Genomic DNA, 22,194 nt, shown 5'->3' on the forward strand with positions numbered 1-22,194 from the left:
TTGGAATGATTAAAGTTACTTGATGGATGATCATGTTTCCATGTCTCTCTGATAAACTGCTAGCTAATCGTCTTACTGGACAGGGAGAAATTCATAATTCTACCGTCTTTACAATTTTAGAAATCCAAAGCAGTGCTTTTTAAATCTTCAATCTATTAGATATTAACAGTTTGAAGAGCTCAAAATAGCACCAACATCCATCAATAAACAGCAGTCTGTGGATCCTAAGTTGCAAACAAAAGCAACTTTAGTAACTGAGCCAGAGGTCTGAGGGTATGTCTAAGGTCTAAACTTTGTACCATAGGGGGGTTAGCTGGCTGCATGGCCAGCATTGACTCATGGTATGTCATATCCGGCTGGGCTGGTACCACCCCTCCATGCCGGGCCCAGGCACTCTGCATCAGAGATTCCAGCTGAGTTGATGGAGCTCCCCCAAGTGGGAGCTCAGATGACGGGGTTGGGGGAAAAAAGTTCTGCACAGAAGGATGTCCTTGGGGGTCCACATGAGGCACTCCCCCAGATGAATCATAGTGTGCAGATGAGGAGGAGCGAGGGATAAACTGAGCCGTTGAGGAGTCGAAGGGAGGAAGGAGAGGTGGGGGAGGTGGTGACTGGAACTCTCCTGCGTCAGAAGAAGCCAGAGAGTCACTGGACGGATCTGGGCTTCTGTCCTTGGCGTTTACACCGATGTGGTGAAGTAGAAGGCTTCCGGGAGGTAAGGGAAGCTCTGGACTGATGTATGCATAGAGCTCCTCTGTCACAGGCTGGAGACGGTTGTATGTTCCTGAGCTCCCGGATCCCGTTCCAGAACTGTCCTCTAAAGGGAGGTCCATGGAGCTCCTTCTGGTTCTGTAAAGTCTGGATGCCAGGAGGCTCGGGTCCCCAGCGGCAGCTGCTGCAGCGGCAGCTGCCGCTAAATGAAACTCAAAAACACTTCCAGCGGGTGAAGGAGCATCAGCCATGATGGCAGGCGCAGAAATGGGGAAGGAGGACGAGGATGCATGTTGTGGAGGAAAGCATCCCTCTGATGATGTAGAGGAGACGGAGCCACCAGCCGAAGCACTCATGGGGGGTAAGGGTTGGGGTATTGGACTGTGGGCACTCATTCTTTGCATGATGTGCGGGTGCAAGAACCCTGGTTGAGATGGAGGACCAGGATCAAAACCCAAACTCGCAGCTGCAGCTGCTGCCTGCCTCTGATGATGGAAACTCAAGTGGCCAAGCTGATGTGCAGTCATTGGGTATCCTCCATATGCCATTGCTTCATAATGGTCCAACAGGGCAGCTTGATTCAGACTTAATCTCCTCACTGTTTCCTCGTGTTCTGCTCTCATGTCTTTAAAGCCATACACACTCGGGTCGGACTGTCCTGGGAGATGCAGGGGTTCCCCCACACCAAGTCTCTGAGCAGCTGCTGCAAAACCAGGATTGACCATAAACATAGGAGGAGGCTCAACACCTTCCATCCCAGAAAAGGGGTGGAGGCTGCTCCCGTAGCGAGTGTAGGCAGGTTGGAAGTGTCGGGTATGCGCCTCAAGAATGGAGGTGCTCTTGCGTCTCTGGTTGTTATAACCTTTTGGAGACCCAGTGGGAGGAGGTGAGAAGGAAATAGGGCGCTCAGGGATGGAGGGGAAGAAAATGCTTGGGGGGTCTGGGAGAGTTGGCAGAGGGATGTTCCCTCCAGGGCCTCCTCCGCCTGAGCTTGTTCCTCCACTGAAAGGATGTGGCATTGAAAGCTGCTGCGACAATGAGATATAATGGATTTAAGAATGAGACTCAAGAGAATGACAGAGAAAACCACAGCAAAGGCCCACATGAAATGAAGCAAAACATAAATCAAGTGAGTCGAAATTCAAAACCAAAAGAAAAGGGGATGTATATCCATCCTCCATACTAAAAGCAGATTGCAGTTAGGAACTTAAAAGCTGTAAAACAAAGTGATGGAACAACTAAAGTAAAGAGGAAATATAAAGCTGGTTACAACAGATGGATCAAGTGACACACTGGTACAGCTGCAGGGCAAAGACAGGAAGACCAAACAAAGACCAGGTAGAAAAAGAGAGATACAAAAGCTCACAGGTGGATCAAAATGGAAAGAGGAAACGCCAAAGCTGGGCAATATCAAGATACATCTTCGATCAGGAAAAAGTGTCCTTTATTACAGCAAAATGCTGACTTTCTAACTGAGTAGTTAAGGCCTGGAACTTTAAATTAAGATGTAAAGAATATTAGAAAATGGAGGAAGAGATCCAATTTAATGAATCTAGGCCACCTCGTAGAGTGTAACTGACTCTTAGATGGGGAACCGTTGTCCCGTGGATTTCTATTCCAAACTTCTGTATTGGTTTGATCAAATGTGGACTGAAGTCAAAACTGCATTCCTTGAGCAGATACTTCTTTCCATGTGAAAAACTAGCATTTTTCCTGATAGCAGATGCATGTTATATTAGATTTTGGTACCACTGGGCACGGTTATGGCTCACGACACTCTGTATTTTTTTTATGAACACATTACGGCCGACTAGAGGTAGAGAGAGTTAAAGAGAGATGATGTGTCCAAACATTTAGAACTAAGACTCCCACTTTTCCGGTCCTGGTTCTGGGGGCTTCCTGCCTTGCATGTTTTGGATGTTTCTTTCTCTTAACAAACCTGATTCAATTAAGTTGATCATTAATCAAGCTTCTGCACAGCTTCATGCCAAGTAGACCAACTCATTTGTAGGAGGTTTGAACATGCGGGGCAGCAGGTCCCAGCACCAGAAATGAAAGACACTGGAGTAAATAATGATGTAAAATCCACTGAACAGGGCAAAGGTACCACATGAAATGCACTGAGATGGGCAAAGAGATTTTTCTGCAAACCAAATATGAAATCTTCATCTTACTTGTCAAAATCCTTTATCATTATCTAAGCTGTAAATGTTCTGTACAGGAAGCTTGAAACTTTTTTTAGTTGTATTGTTTGCAGAGAGCATCTCATCTTGCACTTTTGATTTTAAGTAGCATGTAAGAGCTCATTTCTGATTCAATTGAACTTTTCGGCATTACGGCATATTTTTCATTTGTTTTCTTTATTCATCTTCTATAAAGCAGTCTTATTATCTTAAGTTTAAATCTCCAGTGTGGCTAATGTTGCTCATCTTTTTCTCTCTCTTCCATCTATGGTTCACACCACCACGGGGGATTATGTTTGTGAACCTACAGGGGTTGAAAACAGGGCAGGTAGGCTGGCCCTCCGCTGCCTGGCCCTGGGCTGAGAAGAGGCTGAGTGAAGGGGTAGGACTGTCTCCAGGGCCTTGGAGAGGCGCCCAGCAAAAGTGTCCCTCTCAGCTGCGAGAGGTATGCAGGGTGAGATGGTGGTGGTGGAGGTGGAGGTGTAGGAGGACAGGTCTGGAGGAGGTGTGGCGGGCTTTTTTGGAGGAACGGCCAGGTGCGTAGGAGCATTACAAAAGGAATAGGAGGAAGGGGGGACGCAAATAGACATGCTACGACTTCGACGGCCGTGTGATACAGGCTGCAGGCCAGGGAGAGGAGGTGGAGGAGGGTGGGACCAACATGAAAAACAAAGAAGTTAAAAACAACAAAAAGTACTAAAATAGAGAACATAACAGTAACATGGGGCAGGAAGAAACTCTAACAGAAGAAAAATCAATTGCATGAGAAAACAGTTTAATCTGGTACATGAACAGAAAAAAAAAGAAAGTAAACCATCATCACAATCTGCCGCCGAATCAGTTCAATTCAGAGACAGATTGCACCAGCAACTGTTTTGTTTTTCCAGCAGCAAATTTCTCATTAGAGTAAACTGTTTACATGTTCTGCATCATCTTCTTAAAAATGTATATTTTTACAAATAACATTTAAAAAAAAAAAAAAAAAAGCACATAAATTAACATAGGATCTAAAGGAAAATAAAAAAACAACCTGGAAAAAAAGAGATTTGACAAAAGAAACTGAAAGAATATCCAAAAAAGAACAGAAGATAAACACATTATATAAGAATGAATAACAATTCTCCAAAATGATTCCTTTGGGAAGTGATCTAATGAGATAAACCAAGTCAATTCATTTAGTACTCCAACTCCATGAATAGCCTTTTGATGGTGAAATAAGCCTGAGAAATTCTGTGTTACTTCAAAAACAGACCCAAAAAAAGCCAAACCCGTGATTGAGTTATTCTATCAATCTGCCCTCAAACTGAGCGACCATCTGCTTTTACAACCGTATCATTGTGGGTGCTGCTGTTCTGAAAGTCAGGCAAGAACCAAAGAAAGTCAGGCGGCCACGTCTAATGTGGCTGACCTGCCAATTAGCAACTACTTTTAAGGTGGCCTTATGAAAATAATTAGACACTTATGCTTCAGCATTGCTGTTCAGAGATCAACAAATTAAAATTAAGGCTAAAACAGCAGGTATGAAGTGGAAAAAAACCCTGAGTATTTAAGTGAGGCTACATAAAGACAAATGGACATTTACATGTAAATTATACCGCACATGTAATGTATTTTGAATTATTCATGGCATCTGTGGCACATGAGTATCAAGTGTCACTTGACTTTGCTGAATATGATTCAAGGAATCATAAACAAGGAAATGAAAAAAACAAAAACAAGTTTAATGAAATCAAGTATGTGAATTAAGAAATAATGCGACAACTGGAAGAGAAGATGATGGGAGAATTCCAAAAATATATGGATCTTGGTCTTAATATAAAGAAATGTTGTGGGACAGAAAAGAAAAAAGTAAGTACTTGATAAGACAGCAGGACTGTGGGGAAGAGGGATGCGTAAAACCTTGGAGGGTGAAAAAAGGGTGAGTGCTTCAACAGAAAGTGAACAGCTACAGAAGTTGGCAAACGAAACCGGTCTGCTGGATAACCAAGTTGGCTGACTAACAGCGGAAACATCTGACGGGGTATTACATGGCTGTTGGAAATAATGCCTGGAACTTAGCTGTGTCTGCTAAATTAGCTTAAATGTTGTTCACCGCAGGCCTTCTTTTGTAAGAAGGAAGCTTGCTACTTTCTGCTACTTCAGTTTTTGAGATCAAATGTTATTTGCGCCAAATCAAAAAAGTACATTCTGCATTCTCTTGAGTACTATGTCTAACAAATTTGAGCACTTACAATTCCAAGGCTTCCGCTAAACACTGCAAACATCATTCCAACTCACTTCAACACACAACACGGTGCTCACTTCAAACTGACGAGTCATTTCTGCCACATCTGTGAGGGTGCTAATTCTCACACACGTGATTATCACGAGCAAATTCAATGCAGTCCGCACTTACCATCTGCTGCGGAGGCTGGGCGTAGCCTGGGTGTTGCTGTGGGGCAGCGGAAGGGGTTGAGGGGTATGGGGTCTGGGGCTGGGAAGGGGGCTGGGAAGAGGGGGGGCAGCTGTATGACATGGTAAGCTGACCCAGGTGGGGGGAGTCTGAGGAGAAAACTGAGGAGCCCTGCCCGCTGTCCAAAGCACCTTCAGCTGGGAGAGACACAGAGGTAACATTTTGTTATGTCTCCTCTCAATCCTTAAAGTAATGACTTCAACAGAAGCTCACAGACCACTGTGGCATACAATTAAAGGAAGGAATAGAGTTGGCTCCAAGGCATTTTCTGGTTACAATGGGATGACACGAAATTGTGCGTACACTTGCATAGTTAAGTCAACAATGGCTCGCCCTGGTTCACAGGAAAACACTGACAATTGCCAGCAAATACTTTGCTCAATGTACATTATGCTTTATGCTTCATGTTTTTTAGACCTGGAACTAAACTAAGATCATTATACCCCAACATAATCTAAATTCACACTTTACAGATTAGTATCTCAATATAGCTCTGAAGCAAGGGCTGAGTTTTGATTAATCAAAATGACTCCACCTGAGATAAGATACAAATACTGTGTAGAAACAATTCTGACAATTTTGTCTTACATATGTGCAAGATGCCGCTCTGCTGATAGTGAAGCTGGTGTTGCTCCACTTCAGTCTCCTCCGTCTCCGCCTGCAGACACACACACACTAATGCTAAAGCTAATGCAAACCTCAAACTTCTCGGTAAGAGTTGCCACCGTCTATTGAATCCGCGTGGTTTGGATTTAAAATGCAAAAAATTCCACAACTGGAATATGGGCCACGTGGTCTCGGAATGCCGGATAAAGACAGCCAGAACTACTTTAGCAGAATCGGATTCCATGAATCAAAAAACTTTTGCTGTGATTCATGTGTAGAGTCAAATCATGTGCAATGAAAATTAAAAAAAATAAATAAAAAATCCTATTTAGACCTAATTTAATACTGTAGCCCAATAAACCAATGCTTCATTTTTCAACATAAAACCATGTAATCCAATTGCAGCAGTCCAACAAACCTGTGTGCGTGAAGCTTTGAAGGACTCTTGTTGTTGCTGCTGCTGTTGTTGTTGCTGTTGTTGTTTTTGTTCTGCCTCCACTTTCCTCTTCTCCTGTTCTTCTCGTACGAGCTGCCTCTGTTCTCTCTTCTTTCGAATCAGAGACACACGGTCCTTGATAGCCTTGGCCATGGTCTTATGGTCAGCCTCCGCAACATAGCCAGACTCAACCTGGGGAGTTAAGAAAAAGCAAAGCAGACAACGATAGCAAACAGTTTCATTTTCTGCATATGCCTTCTGCCATTTCACTCTCGTTTGAAACCATTAGGCAACGTCTAATGGTCCCCCCCCCCCAAAAAAAAACATACCATTTCCTGCGCCACATCTTCAGGAACATCCCTATTCAGGTCAAAGGAGAACTCAATAGCTTCGTTGTCTTTGTATTTGCCTGAAAAAAAAAATGCTGGTCAGTCTATTTTGTTGTGTGGATCAAATGTTTGCCTAGTTGTCCTTTGGTTTTTCACCGTTAATCATTTTGGAGCCACTATGAAATGGAGACAATCAGTGGGTTACTGATTCCTTGCCTTTGAGCTTCTTGACGTCTTCTATCCTGAGCCACAGTTTGATAGCAATCATTTCTCCATCATCCTCCTCTGCAAGTTCAACCCTGACCCCTGTCTCCTCCTGAAAGAACGCATGGTTCAGCAGGGTCTTTATGGCATACCTGGAGAGAAAGAAGTAAGCAGCCAGATTTAGAATGGCGCAGTTTTTCTGGCAGAGATTGCACAGGAGTGTACAAGATTTTAAAAATAAGTAAATAATTTGAATAAAAATACTGGCGATGCGGAGACCTGGGATGACTTCTTGACACTGTTTGAGTCCAATCTGTTTACAACAATCAGCGCTTTGTGAGCTAATCTCCAACTCAGAAGTTAACAGAACAGACATGGCCTGCCATTAATGTGCTGAGAATCACAACATGTTGATAACACGCTGTCCAACTGCAGTTAGTGTTGCCGGCTGCAAAAAGTACAATCTACAAAATTTAAGAAAGTTGAACAGTATGCTGGGGACCAAATTGGGAGAAAGAGAAAAGGAGAGAAGTGCTCAAACGGGGGATAAAAGCTGCTTTAGTTAAGTTTGTAAAGCTGCAGACATGAGGCCATGATGGATGTGTTGGCAGCACCAAAGCACGGGCAGGAGGAACAGAACACTTCTTATTTCTAACCACAGAAGCTGTGAGTTGGATCGGAATTTCGAGAAGGGAGGATTTACCAGCTCAGTGTCTAAAGCCATGCAGAAAGGTATTTAACACAGAGTAACTGTCACGCATAACTGGGTCTGGTGGTTATTTCATGATCCATTTGATCAGCATCAGCATTAGACATTAACATTAGAGAGAACATTAGAGAGAACAGTGAACACACAATGAAAGAACCACTTAAAAAATCCAAATCCCCTGGAGTCATATACCAACGAAACAAAGTCCCATTTAGGGTTGCTGTCTATTGTTTTTGGGACTCACCTCTCATCCTTGTTTGTTCTGATACAGCCCTCTATAATTTCCTTCACCTCAGGAATGGCTACCTTGTCAAAGCTGCCAGGCTTCACTCCCTGCACAAGCAAAATAAGACAAGCAGTGAAGGCAAAGAAGCTTTCAGAGACACATTAAGAAAAGGTAGATGAAGACAAAACTCACTTATGCAAAGGTTAGACTTACTGTGACTTGCAACTAGTTCATGCACATATACACATGTGGTCTGAGTTACAGCACATAATTAAGTTTCACCAAACCGATGTTCAGTTATTCCACTTGTTCTTCTCTGTACAAAATGTTCTTTCTGGTGGATGCCATGAATATTAGTGTTTCTTTTGTTGAAGGCAAACAGAAAGAACAAAAACGCCCAAAACAGACACAAGCTGAAAAGTGTTGATTGTGATCAATTGTTGCAGGATAAACCAACTTAAACTGAATTAAGCAATCGGACTAAGCATTCAACCATCAGAGGACCGGAGGTGTCAAAGAATGTTCAGTAATAGTTTGACCCGGGGTTGAATTCCACATAAACCCTGTTGAAGGAGTAAATTATGAAGCACAGCCTTTCAGAGCCAATTAACAACACAAGAGCACATTTTGAGGGATAACGCTAATAGAATTAATCAGCAGGAACCCCGCTGAGAAGCTTGGCACTGACTGCAGCTTCTGAAGCCAAATGATAATAAACACTGGAAATGTCCTGCTGAAAGTAGCGGCTGAAAAGGAAAACCGGGCAAGAGGGAAAATATACAATACTTACAGATATGTCCGCAAAAACATGTGAAGAGTATGAAGCACCATGGTTCATAATGATAATAACGGGAAATAGTCGTAGATTACTCGAAGTTTCAAGCAACTAAGAAGGACAAGGCTCATCTTAAATCAACTGAAAGGTGAAAGCCAAACAGCCAAGACAAGGGGGCCGATGCTAAGTCTTAAAGAAAAGGAAATGACTGAGCAGAGCCCACCTGACATTCAGTGATTAAAAACATAGGACTGGCTGATGAACTAATAAACGAGCAACTAAAGTAGGCGACACTTCATCTGGAAAAACGTGCATCTGTCAGGACAAATCCCACAAAGTCACACACTAATTCACTAAGATGAAGTGATGACAAAGCAATGACACTCAAACACTTCAAAATTTAGACTGTTTAAATTAGAAATTGACAGTTTTTCCCATATTTGTTAAATAAGTGACTTACCTAAAGAGTACTCATGGAACTCGGACAGCAGAAAATGCCTCTAAAAAAAAGGTTTTGGTCTAAACTGGTTGACTGACTGACTGACTGACTGACTGATATCAACTTGCAAAGCTAACAAACGACCATTTCCCTCCGCTCGTCCTTTCCCTCGTCCTTTTCTTCCAGGGCATGTTTCTCTCCTGCCGCCTCACCAGTTCACCGTTATAAAACAACCCCCGTCTCTCAGTGGCATACACACAGATTCCAGGGCCAAACAAGGTTAAGAGTGATGCAGGGTGTAATGGCATTAAGTCTGACAGGAGAAGGGAGGGATGGAGAGAAAGCTAGATTTTAGCTAAATGAGGCTAATTGGGGGTAAGGAATGTTCCAGATGGAGGAGCATGAATCGCGTCAACAACTCTGTTTTGTTGAAGGTATCAGAAGATAACACGAAGCAACAAAGAAGTCACAACACATTCCCTGGTCTCTCAGTCAAAACCTTTCTTTAATTTGATCACTTATCAAGAGTCTTCAAGGTGAATTCATCCAGAAAAATGAAAAAAGAAAGAGGTTTGCAACACTGATCATGGAAAGTTTTTACATGAGCTCCTATATGACAAGTCCCACTTATATCTGTGGTCCTTGTGACGTTCTTAAAACTCGACTTCTTGAGTCGTTTTACACTTTTTTGGGGGGGAAAAAAGTTTGGTTTTGAAGCCATTGCTCTGTGAAAGGAACAGGGCAGCCTGCTGGGACTGTGCCAATAGGGATGTAAATGACTCCCAGACCATGACAGGTGAAATCCTCTGTTCGGATGGAAAAAAGAATGAGCGACTGGTCAGAAATCCCAAACAGCATACGAGGAGGAAACAAGGCCCTGAGCACAGTCTCAATAATATCATGTCGGCAGTCAAACACGGTAATGGCGGTATCATTCTGTGTTGAAGTTGGAAGACTGTTCAGGACAGAGAGGAAGATGAACGTAATGAATATAAAGCAGTTCAGAGAGAAAACGCCATCCCGAGTGCTCAGGATCTCAGTCTGGGGGAGAAGGTTTTCAAATCAATGAGACGACCGAAACGCATACCATCGAGAAACACAGGCGTGGCTCCAGGAAAAGTGAAAGTCTGTTCACCAACGCTCCCATCCAAGCTGGATGAAACTGAATATTTCTGCCATGGCGGACACTAGAAACTAACTGCCCGGGGTACTTCTTGCAAACAAGCTGTTGCAATTAGCCTGCTTAATTTAAGGGTAGGCGACCAAAATGGAAGGAAAATATCCGAAAATACAAGTGACACATCAGACGAGAAAAACGTTCATTTAAAACCAAACTTCCTTAAATGACACATTTTACGGGCAAATTTACTTGATTACCTCTGAGAATAAATGTTAACGGTCACGATTAGTAGAAAAATCCCTAAACTGTTGGAGAAATTAAAGGGGAAACCTGGTTGCATGGAAGCACATGACAAGCTCTCCCTGGGTTAGACAAGGTTCTGTCTGCGACCGACGATCAAAAACACGGAAAACTAAAGTCGGTCGTTGGACCGCATGTTTTGCAAAAGGCTCTGCTGATTCCAGTGCATGAGATCACTTTGCTAATAAGTTATAACACAAAGACATGCGCACAAACAGCACAGTGAACCCAAGAGCTGGGGCCACACCAATAATCTAATATGCTCTGATCAAAACTCAGGATGTGATTTCAGTTTTCGTGTGAGTGAGATGAGGGAACAGAAAGATGGAGGGAGACGGGTTGAAATACATCGTCTGAATGTATGGCATTCGTGGAGCATCTTAAATTGAATTGAGCAATTCTGAGGACTGATGCCTTTCTGTGAAAAGGCCGGTTAGAGGCAGGGAGAGAATCATAATCCAGATCCTTTCAATTTCAAAGTGCCAGTCAGATAGTATAGATTGACATTGCACATACTAATTCAATCACTTGACTAAAATGAAATTGTAGACTGACTCTGAATAGATTTAAGCAAAGGAAAGCAATCACGTATGTGTTTATAACGCGAGAGCAAAACCTGTAAAAGTGACAATCTGCTCTATCCAAGCTGAACCTCCACTTTTATTTCAATGTGTAAAATAAATGGATGAAAAAAATCCAACACTTCCATCACGAGTCTAAAGCAACTGTTAAACTGTAATAGCAGACCAAAGATGAAAAAAACACTTACTTGTTTTTTTTAAGTCTCAGCTCGCTTGAAACAAATCAAATGGAGCATTGTCTTTTTTTTTTTTTTTTTCGAACTGATGCTTTGGCAGCATAAGAATAGTTTAATATTTCAGTGAAAGCAATACAGAGAATTGGCATAAAAGACGTGATAAGGGAGCAAGAAGCAAAGATGACTGTGGGATAATAGAGGGACCAGAGGAGGATAAAGAGACCAAATGAAAAAAGGGGATTTCTAGTAAATTCCTCTGGTCCATTAAACTGACGGCCTCCGCAGAGCTGGACTCAGTCTGAAATGAAATAAGAGAAGCAGCTCCCATCTGTCTGCATGTGGATGTATATTTGATGGCTTCAGCAGCACTCAGAGGCTCAAAGCCCTGATCGAAGTCTGATTGAATCCGTTCCCGCCCGCCTGTTTTCCCATGTCTATCTCGTGCTTTTTTCGCCTCATCGGGGTGAGATTAAACGGTCGTCGACACTTGACACAACTGGAAATGTTATAAATTTAAAACCGTTGTTGTTTAAACCCGCCACCACGATCAGGCGTTCTCCATAATGCTCTCTGCAGCTGAAGGAAGAAATTCCGCCAGCACAAGTCATCTCGGAGTGGTCTGGTTTTCTCGTTTATCTTGTTTTGCAAGACGGATCGAAACAAAGTCTGAGAGGCAGCAAGTGGACACAAGTGGAAGACAAAACAAAAAAAAACACACCCGCATCATATGACTGACACTCCTGCAGCTCATGCCAAACTTATTAACACAGTCAGTAAACAACTGTGTGGGGGGGTGGATTTTCAGAAAGTGGATGGAGGTCAGAGAGAAAAACACAAACTAGGCCGTTAGCTGCGACCCGTGAATGTTACAAAACTCTCAGTGGAGACTCTCAGAGGAAACAGACACTTACACTGGTGACCCGTCTGTAGATCTGAGCAGCATTTTGACATTCAGAGTAGGGATACTCCGAGGTAGCCATCTCCAGCATACACATCCCAAAGGCATAGACGTCTACAGACTCATCGTACTTCTCTTCATACATCTCTGGAGCCATAAACTCTGGGGTACCTTTAAGAAACAAAAAAAAAAAAAAAGGAGAAATCGCTGGCTTTCACACTTGAGAAAGAAACTTCAAATAAAAACCCATCATCTCTTGCAAGTCATCAGCATACTTGTTCAGTCTTTCTGCAGTTCTTACAAACAGTTTGCTACACTAATACATTACTTTATAGCATATCATGCAAAACACACATTGAAGTTCATGCACTGTGCGCGCCGTAAAAAAAAAATACTTGTAGTGAAAATACTTTCATGTAAAAGGTGGACTCGATCCTAGAAAAAACGCCCACACATATTTGGAACTGTTAAACCGCAAACTGGTGCCACATATCTGTTCTGTGCGAGGATTCCTGCATGAGCCCAAATAATTGAGGTCTCCCTAATTACTGCGAAGCAGCTGAGAAGACCAACTGAGCGTATTGTTCTGTCCTCAGGGGAGTGAAAAGTATGTGCATTCATGTACTTTGCGTGTGAAAATATGTGGTAGTAAAAAAAGAAGATAAAAAAAAATAGTTGTGGCCAGTAACTGCAACTGAAATTATGCCGAGATAATAAGTGCAACAAATCAGTCTCTTAATAGGGAGGGAATGTGTGTGTCTCTGTTATGGAGCCATTTCATCTCTAGACGGTATAATCCAAGGAGGAGGTTGTCTCACCTTTCAAATATCTGTGGTCAACTTTAACAAGCAGACATGTTAGAAGCGGTAAAAGTAACGCGCAGCAGGCGTGCACGCTGATCACAGAACATGTTTGCGTTCTGCAAGTATGGACGTGTGTGCACGTAAACTGGTTACAGCTTCAGCAAATTAAGATGAATCATGCCGGCTGTTTCACCGTCTCCACCTTGACAACTTCTACGTGCACATAGGTCAGCCTGGATGCAAGGCTTTCTGTCTCCGGTGGCTGCTGCGTGTGCGTGCATTTTTTCTACCTATGACACTCTTGGCAAACGAGGCCCTCTTCAGCGTGGCCAACCCGAGGTCGCCTATCTTCACCGAGCCCGTGGGGCCCGTGATGAATATGTTGTCGCATTTCAAGTCTCTGTGAATGATGGGTGGAGCTCTGGTGTGCAGGAAGTGAAGTCCTTTGAGGATCTGTCGGCACCACGAACGAAGAACCTTGATTTTCATCACCTTGAAGCGCTTCAGGTAACTGCAGGACAAAGAAAGCACACACACAAAAAAAAGTTAATTATGTGCTGAATTATTTGCAAATAAGTGCATTCTGTCTTTAAATGGCCTTTTTTCCTTTTACAGTAGCTGCCAATAATATGGCCTTTCTGGGCAGCTCTCCATCAAAACAAAGCCATTCAGAGGTAAGGGTGACTCGGATGAACACTTTGAAATCTTTTGGACAAATTTTCATGCACAAGACTCCGGGACACAACCCCTCGTGTCAGTTGTCTGACAGTAATGCACAATGATTAGACAAGCTCAAAAACATCATCATGAATACTGCCAAAGACCTCATTGTGCACACAAATATATAAAATTAGAGACACATTGTGGCGCCAGCGAAGGTTAGAGACCGTCTCATTTTTAATTATGTCAAAGGAAAATTAAAATTATTGCTATGTTTGAAAGAGCTTCATTTAAGAGCAGCAGTAAACAGAAAACACTCATATGCTCAGTGTTTCTTCAGCACAACGTGAATAGAAGGCGGTAGCATTTATTGTAGTTCCACTCGCAACTCTTAAAATGAAAAAAAAAAAAAAAAAGAAAAGAAATTCCCAATGAAAAATTGAAAGCACACAGAAAGACATCTGATCAGGTGCTTTAATGTGGTGCAGATGGCCAGCAATCTTACAGTAAACATTGTATCAAGCAGCCCCGCCATTCCCACGCAATTTATTTGAAACACTTCTTTTGCTCGGATTGAGAGCAACAAGGCATCATTCAATTGTGCAGTTGTTCCATTTTTAATCTTAAAGTAATTTAGAACAGCTGTCTATTGTCTCTTCCCACTCATTCCTGTTCAGAGTTATGAGAGTCTGGAGTCCTTCCCATTATATGCTGCGCGGAGAGCAGGAAAACCCCCTCTGACAGCCCATCTTAAAGCCAGCATAGATCCACACCTGTGTGTGATCACGAGCGAGTCCACCTGGTTTGCACGACTCTGGAATGTGGGAAGAAACACCGCGGCAACAACGGCAGCGCAGAACAGAGACGTCAGTGTGAGAGACGCTGATCTTATTTAGCAGAATAACAAGACGCTGCTGGGACTCCGAACTGAACACTGCCATTACTGTCAGTCAAATACAGTTGCTTGAAATAAACATTTTTTTGTTTGTTTTTATAATATTAGGTGCAAGTGTTTGACAGCAACATCCAAAGTTTTTGTTTAAGAGATCTGCAAACTCACTTGTTATATAGAGTTTCTCTAATCTCACGACTCATCACATTTACGATTCACTTTTATGTCACAGCATCAAAGCATGCAGAGTAGATTTACACAGATTTTATTTGTTAAAAAAGATTTAAACCAATCTTTTCCAAGATCTATTTTGTGCATTTAATTCGATATCCAAGCTCAGGCTAAATCTGCCCTTCGGCACCTGACCGAACCATGACTGACCGGTGATTCACCCTCGCTGCCTCTGTCCCCGAGTCCAGCATCATGGAGTCTGGCTTCAGCATGACCGGCAGCTTCAGACTCTCACCGGCTGCTTTAATAATCCAGCAAAGGCAAATCTGTTTTAAGAGAGAGCATCATGGACCAGTCTGCTCCAACCCCCCTGAGCCCTGAGCTTGCACAGTCGAATTGAGCTACGGTACCAGTTTGCCCCGACCATTACAATGCACCACTGTCCTCGTCCCCGTGTCCATTCTCTCGGTGAAGTCCATCTTATTTCTCCTTTTCCTTTCTACATCTCTCACAACGAAAGCGTGCCAGGTGACACAACTAACAGGAGAGCAGTCCGTACAATCCCGTCCCATCATGTAACACAGCATGACATACCGTCGCATTCTCTTTGCAGAGAAATATGTTGGCCGATTTCAAATCATGAAAGCAGAGTCTTCTTAGCTCTCTCTGAATGTTTTTCTACAGCATGTCATTTAAAAAAGAAAAAAGAAAAAAGGGGCTCGTTAACGGATGGGAAATAATCTTTTGGGAACCTTTAAAGTGAACATGCCACAAAGTGCACATCTGCATAAACTACGTTTAAAACATTTTCCCCCTCTTTCTGACTTGCATATCTCCCAAAGAGCAGCGCACCTCATCTCCTCTTCATCTTCCCTCCCCACCCTCCTCTCCCTGGCCCGTCTCCTCTGCTTTCTTTGTCTCCCTTTATGAAGTCAGAACGGTGCTGACAGACAAGTTAAACCCCGGTGGCATGCAGTGCTGGAGTGGCACTGCTCAAAGCGTCCCTCAAACCCACTCGACAGTGCTCTCGTTTACGCACACAAACCTGAGCACACAGATATGTGTGCGCAGTCAAAGAGGCGTGCACGTGCGCATCGTGTCAGTACAGTCTGTAAGAAAACAGTAAATGCACCTCATGTTGCATGAACTGGCAGGAAAGCATTACTAAACGCAAGAGATGAATTTATTTATACAGACACAACAAGCCCAGCAGCTCAAACAAGTCTTTTTCTCTCGTTCACACACACACACACACACACACAGATAAGGGCTCCTTCATACACTGAACCCCTGCTCGTCAGTGTTTCCATCTGCACCATCAGTGTCTCCCCCCCCCCCCCGGTCATCCCTTTCTTTTTCCACCGCCTCAGCGCTCAGTGTACAGCAGCACCTCTCCTTTCTGGGTATTCACCTGGATGCCAGCCAACATCCTGTCCATAATCGCACTTACATGCACTGTATGTATTTTCATAACAGGCTTGTGCATATGAAGTATGAATTTCCTGCATATGAAAGTCATAAAAAGGGAAATTGGTGATCTTAATCAGAAAGCGATCTCAAAGCAAAAATGCAAAAAAAAAAAAAAAAAAAAAAAGAAGAAGACTTTTAAAGGTCAGCTTTTCGCTGGTTTTCTTCTGCGAAACCCAACTGGATATTTTTGTATTCCAGACGGTTATTCAAAATCGGCAGGTAATAGACACACTGCAAATGAAAAATATAACCAAACACAGCCACACTGTCACACTCGTCTAAGCATCACGGCTCGGTTTCCCATTAGATTCTCACGAATAAGGTCAAAATAAACTTCCTTAAAAGGTGGAGTCTCTCCTTTCTTCTTCAGTTACTCAATAGGTAGCGGTGTTGGAAAACAACTTTATAGTTGTGTGTGCAGACTACTGCGCAGACGCAGCCTCTGCAGTGGTTTGGAAATACAATCTATGAAGCTTTTTTTTAAGTCTTCCAGTAGAGGGCGTTGTGTCCTTAATTGTACTCTGCTATAAAATGATTTCACCCCCTGTGGTTACAGGTGGGCCAGTGCTTTGCCACAACACCTTGCTACTTTTAAATGATATATTTTGTTTATTAAGCTGACAATTCATCTCTCAGCCTCAGGTCTTTTCTCTTGCTCTGTCGCTTTGACCTCAGATTACCACTTTGGGTCATCCGTCTGTCTCCCGCTACACAAATCACAAAGGAACGATGTCAGGAATGAGAGGAATCCGCAGCAGAAGCAGCAGCTGGCAGGTGGGCCCACGTTGTCCCATGATGCACTGCTTGGCGGAGGCTGCGGGACTCGCTCACCCCACGTTCAGCCTTTTATTGTAACAGGAGCTCAACATTCACACTGACATTCACAGACGCGCATCTATTCTAAACAGCAGAGCCTCTGGCATTGATTCGAGGCGTGTTCAGAGACGCATCAATTCCCCCCAGTAAATTTTGGGGAGGGGCAGGCAGAGACTGAGGTGCGGGGCTGACAGATGCCGTGGGACTGTCATCCAAATAATCTTTGTAATTTCGTCAAGGTCTCCTCGTGACTCGTGGGTTTATTTATTGGATCAATGTCTAAAACTGGATAAGAATCGGTTTAACACATCCTATGTTAGAAGCAGTTTAATGCTGTTGCAGTGCAGTCTGATTGAGCATCATATCATTGTTTAAGGTCATGTGAGTACTGTACCTCAAAGACAGGCAGTCAGTCATAAATACTGTGCAGTGAACAGGCCTGCGACACATACTCTGCATGTAATGAGTCACACACACGCGCCCTCGCTGCCCCCTAACAGCTGTAATTTGCACTTACATCCTGCTGGGATGAGAGAACAATACAGAGAAAGGCCATTTGAGAATTTTAAAACAAAGAAATAGATCCCAACTGGTTTGACAGGATACTATATGACAGGCGTGAGTTTCATTTCTATATTCTAATACAAAACAAGAGCTAAGTTGTCTTGACATTGTCAACACGGGTTCTTTTTTTTGTGTGTGTTCTTTTTCCTCATACATCTGATTCTGGTGTCCAAATAATGAGGAGAAGCTCAAGTAGTCGTGGTGTAGAACACAAATAAAAACCATCAATTATAAATGAATTTCATTATATCTCATGTACTCACGTTTTCAACGTGCCCGATGTCATGAGCTCAGTGACCAGAACAATACATTTCTTCCCTTTGCAGGGACCCTCCCAGGAGTCATAGAAGCGAACAATGTTGGGATGCTGGAGACCCTTTAACATCCCAGCCTCCTCTTTGAATCGCTGGCGCTCCGACTTGGACAGCTTACGATCCTGCACACAGGACAGACAGGAACAATTAGTCCAAAATAACCAACACAATGTATTTGAAACCTGGAGAGCTGTAACATTTCCCCCCCAAAATCAGAAGCAAAACATTATGATAGCAACCGCAATTACAATCAAATCAAGAGGCAAGAGGTTTTGAGGAGCAGTCAGAGGAGCTAATCAGCAGAAAATAGAGGTTTGGAAGATAAGAAAACACATGTTTGGGAAATAATAATAATAATAATATATAAGTTTTATATATATGTTGTAGGTGGTTTTGAACAGGTAAACCATTGATATGATACAAAAGTTTTCCATGGATGCATCCATGCATCTGAAGGCAGTGCAGAAAGAAAAGTCTGAAACCATATTCAGCTACAACTTTTTGTTGAGATGCCTTGTGAAAAATGATTTATGCAGTGATTATAGATTAAAAGGATTTAAATTCACATGTGAAGCTAAAGTGGATGGGCCTCTATGGTATTATTTCTGTGTTCTCAGTGAAAAACTTGTTTTCGGTAGCAATCTCTCATTTACAAAATCATTTGTCGGAGTGCTCGCTGTGGATGAAACATGAGGGTATAGGACTGTAATTCATACATTTGCAGAAAATAAGGGGAAGATAATCTTTCTCTTATGGTTTGGGAGCTCCACTGAGTCTTTATCTCTCGTGGTCGTAGCCACCCAGGGAGAGGTTGACCAAAACAAGCTAAGAAAGGAAAGTTATGGTCCAACTATACCAATGCACACACACACACAGAGAGTCAAACCTTAATAAACAGACACATTGGGTAGTGAGGACGGGTCAGCTCTCATTTCACATGAAGAAAAGCCAAAAGATTTTTCTAAAATATCAATCAAAATGTGCGACTTTAAGGAACAAATATCAAAATAATTCAGGAAAATGTGTGTAAGCCGAGTCTGTGAGTTTATTTGCTCTTATCCGAGTGCGTTTGAACGGTTTCCGCTTCTGGTTTCTTAGTCTAATTGCAGATGACACATTCGGCTCATCACTGCCCCAAAAATAAACAAAAGCGTTGCTGGCAGACAATGATAGAACAAGGTGACGAATCCTCAATCCTTAGAGGCTTTCAAGACCAAATATAGTGCGCCAGATGTAGAAAAGGGAAAAAGTCTTTTAAATCTCTCTTAAAAGTCTCTTAAAATACAAGAACGTGCTGGAATCAACCTGGAACAATTTGGGCCATTTGGGAGGAAATCACGACACATATCCATAAGGTTTCATAACGTCTGGGACCTTTTTAAAGGCTAAAACTGCAGGAGAGTGAGCAGACAGAAGGCAGGTGTGCAGATGAGGGCAAGAGGAAGAGCAGCGGGACCGACTGAGGCCGAGATGACAGAATACACGGTGGGAGCACACAAGAAACGGCAGCGTTTTATATTTAACTTGATTTCAAAGAAGCACCAGCATTTTCGAGATGACGCTACGTCTGATGTTGGAGTTCGTGCGCCTACCCTCAGCTACATTATAAGGATTATCTCCATGGCAACCATTTTCCTTCTTTTTAAGAAAGAGGTCCAATGAGGACATTACGACTCCAGCCCAACCGTTCTGTTGTTTCGTTCAGAAACATCTGCAATATTTTGACCTCTTTCAGAAAATACTGAGCATCTGTGCCTTTTTACAGCCTCGTGTTATTTTAGTTTGGCTCTTGATTCGAATGTGAATTCAACCCTGACGTCTCAAAGGTTAGTGCAAATCATCAGAGACGAAGAGGATGCTTATCATCATCAATAATTCAAACGGTTCAAAGCCACAATTCATACCCAGATTTTATAACAGAGCTGCAGAATCCCAAACTCTCATAGATGAAATAGCCACCAACAGTCCTTAACATTTCAGGCTTTGATAAACACTCACTCAAACAGCCAATCACGCAAGTCTTCTGAGACGTTATAAAGCTATTAGCAAACCTTGTGAGCTGCTTCAGAGATTAGGCGAATCTCTAAGGTGATGAGCTCATATTTTCATATTGTATAACCCAGGACCTCATCTATATCATATGACTTCTGCACACACTCAGTCGCCGCACACACAATGAGGCACTTCAAATACACATAGAAGCTTTCAGAAATGACGTGCATGCGTGTGCATGTGATGGTCGACAACAGCTTATCCCCTCCATCCTGCAGCAACCACTTCCCTGATGATAGCCCATTAGCAACTGACCCACAAATCATACATGTGTGCACTCACCAAGGCGTACACCAATCCTCCTCCTCCTCGAGATCACATGATCTCATCGTCACATGACAATAGTCGCAAGTCACCTGACTGACAGAAAGCCAGAATTCCATTTTCCTGGCAGCACTAAGGAAAGACCCTGACCACCCACAACACTGCTAAAACACCTCCCTCAGGACACTAAATTGGCTCTCCTTCTCCGCTTGAATTACTCAAACATAAATATGTTAACACCGATACTTATGGGGACACCACTTCATTTTGGGGACCCAAAATGAAGCTGCTTTTGGTTAGGTTTGAGATCAGGGAAGTGGCACCTTTGATTATGGTTCAAGCAAGTCCCTAAATGTCCTCTAAAGTGGTGCAAACATCGCCACGTATGTGCATGTGCTTGTTCGCATGCATGACTTGATTAGATACAGCAGACAGTAAGTCTAAAGGGGCTTACTAATCCATTATTAATGTTTCCTTCCTCACTCTAGAATATAAACGGGCACAAGTAAGATAGAGGCTCGAACAGACAGCGCAGTGGATGCATATCTAAAAAGAAGAGCACAATAAGCAAAATTTATGTCAGCATGTGAGTATTTAAAGAATTAATTTGATCCACGGCACATAAGTCCTCTTGTTGAAAGTGCTCGTCCTCTCTGACTCTTTCCCTCACTCTCGCCATCCTTTCTTCTTCCTTCCGAGCTTCAAAACATCATGAGACTTGAATTTTGTCAGACTCAAAAATATCCTCAGTTCCATGCAAGTACCTTTGTTTGACGCTCTCATACTCCTGTCCATCCCCTCCCCACACACACACACACACCTAAGCAAGACACGTCTACACGCTCAAATCTGCAGTCTCTTATCCGACACTCACACACACACTTCTTTTTGACATAAGGACTTCACACTTTCTAATCCCCGCATTGCATTCTCACCGTTTTCCCTGAGCCTATCTGAGGGCTTGAAAGAAGCCTCGTATGCATCTCTGCGTAAGTGACAGCTCTAATTCTGTCTGTTCCGTAACAGCCGACCGAGGACAAAACACTCATACACAGACACATGCGTACGCCCACAAACAAGTAATCAGCTGGCAGAGGGACAGTCTGCAGTGATACAATATGATGCCGTTTCCTGCAGAAGGGCTGAAAGCTGGAGCTCTCTGATCAGCTCATGTCGGTCTGGACATCCTGCTGAGTTTTAACGGCCTGCGATCATCTGCTCTGGCGCTGTCTGGTTTGTTGCATCCCAACCAGTATGCATCAATCACAGCAACAGATGGAATGAAACCACAACCGGTGGCTATATCAACAGCGCCAAAAGAAAAAAAAATTAAAAATCTCTCATTGTGAACTAGTATTTAAACATGCTCTAACAAATGGCAACACTGTTGTTATCCCAAGTTCATGGGTAGCAAACATGAATCCCTCCCGGGGAGGAGGCTAAATATAGTATAAATAATTGCGTTTGATTGTCCGTGTCCAAAGAATTGTCCATTTCTCAGGCTTTTCGTAATACAACCGCAATTATCTTTGGTTTACAGAAAGGACAAAAAATACCCTTAGAGAAAGAAAGAGAAGAAACTGTCACAATCTTTTATAAGTGGAGTACCGTTAGTGGTGACCGGTGACTGACATTTGGGTGCATCCCAGGTGTCAGCTTCTAGTTCCTGGAGAAGAGTGCTATTAGTTAAAGCACAGGAGTCCACCCAAGACGATTGGTGCGCACGTGCAGCATACTGCTTCTGTCTAAGGTTATGTAACTACTGTGTGAGATGGAAAGTTTTAATACGCAGTATAAATACACTGTTATTGTCCACACAATTGCATAATGAGCCAAAGCGTATCTAAGGATTAACATGACTCTCTAAAGCCTTGCACATCAAAGAGGAAATCCTTTAGATGGTCAGTGGCTGAAGATCCTCCCCTGGCTACTCCTATCATCTATGTATAGTTTTTAATGCGTCTGTGTGTGAGCAAAGGGCGCCATCACTGCTTTCACTTTTAAGGCCCTCCCCAGTGAAGTACAGAATTGTAATAGCTTGAT

At 42.9% G+C, this 22,194-nt stretch overlaps 1 protein-coding gene across 8 annotated transcripts in view; it reads right to left on the reverse strand.

The window, feature by feature from the left end:
- wnk1b (WNK lysine deficient protein kinase 1b) overlaps nucleotides 1-22,194 on the reverse strand; it is an 84,719-nt gene that overhangs the window by 28,371 nt on the left and 34,154 nt on the right. For all 8 annotated transcript variants that reach the window (XM_075471809.1, XM_075471806.1, XM_075471808.1 and 5 more), the window contains exons 3-11: nucleotides 17,785-17,957; nucleotides 13,239-13,459; nucleotides 12,159-12,316; nucleotides 7,875-7,963; nucleotides 6,934-7,073; nucleotides 6,718-6,797; nucleotides 6,371-6,580; nucleotides 5,935-6,004; nucleotides 5,290-5,483 (exon numbers count right to left, since the gene is read on the reverse strand). In XM_075471809.1, the coding sequence (XP_075327924.1) occupies nucleotides 5,290-5,483; nucleotides 5,935-6,004; nucleotides 6,371-6,580; nucleotides 6,718-6,797; nucleotides 6,934-7,073; nucleotides 7,875-7,963; nucleotides 12,159-12,316; nucleotides 13,239-13,459; nucleotides 17,785-17,957 (1,335 nt within the window). The remainder of the gene's footprint in view (nucleotides 1-5,289; nucleotides 5,484-5,934; nucleotides 6,005-6,370; nucleotides 6,581-6,717; nucleotides 6,798-6,933; nucleotides 7,074-7,874; nucleotides 7,964-12,158; nucleotides 12,317-13,238; nucleotides 13,460-17,784; nucleotides 17,958-22,194) is intronic.

This window comes from Odontesthes bonariensis, chromosome 8 (assembly GCF_027942865.1).
Source record: "Odontesthes bonariensis isolate fOdoBon6 chromosome 8, fOdoBon6.hap1, whole genome shotgun sequence".
Classification (NCBI taxonomy): Eukaryota; Metazoa; Chordata; class Actinopteri; order Atheriniformes; family Atherinopsidae; genus Odontesthes; species Odontesthes bonariensis.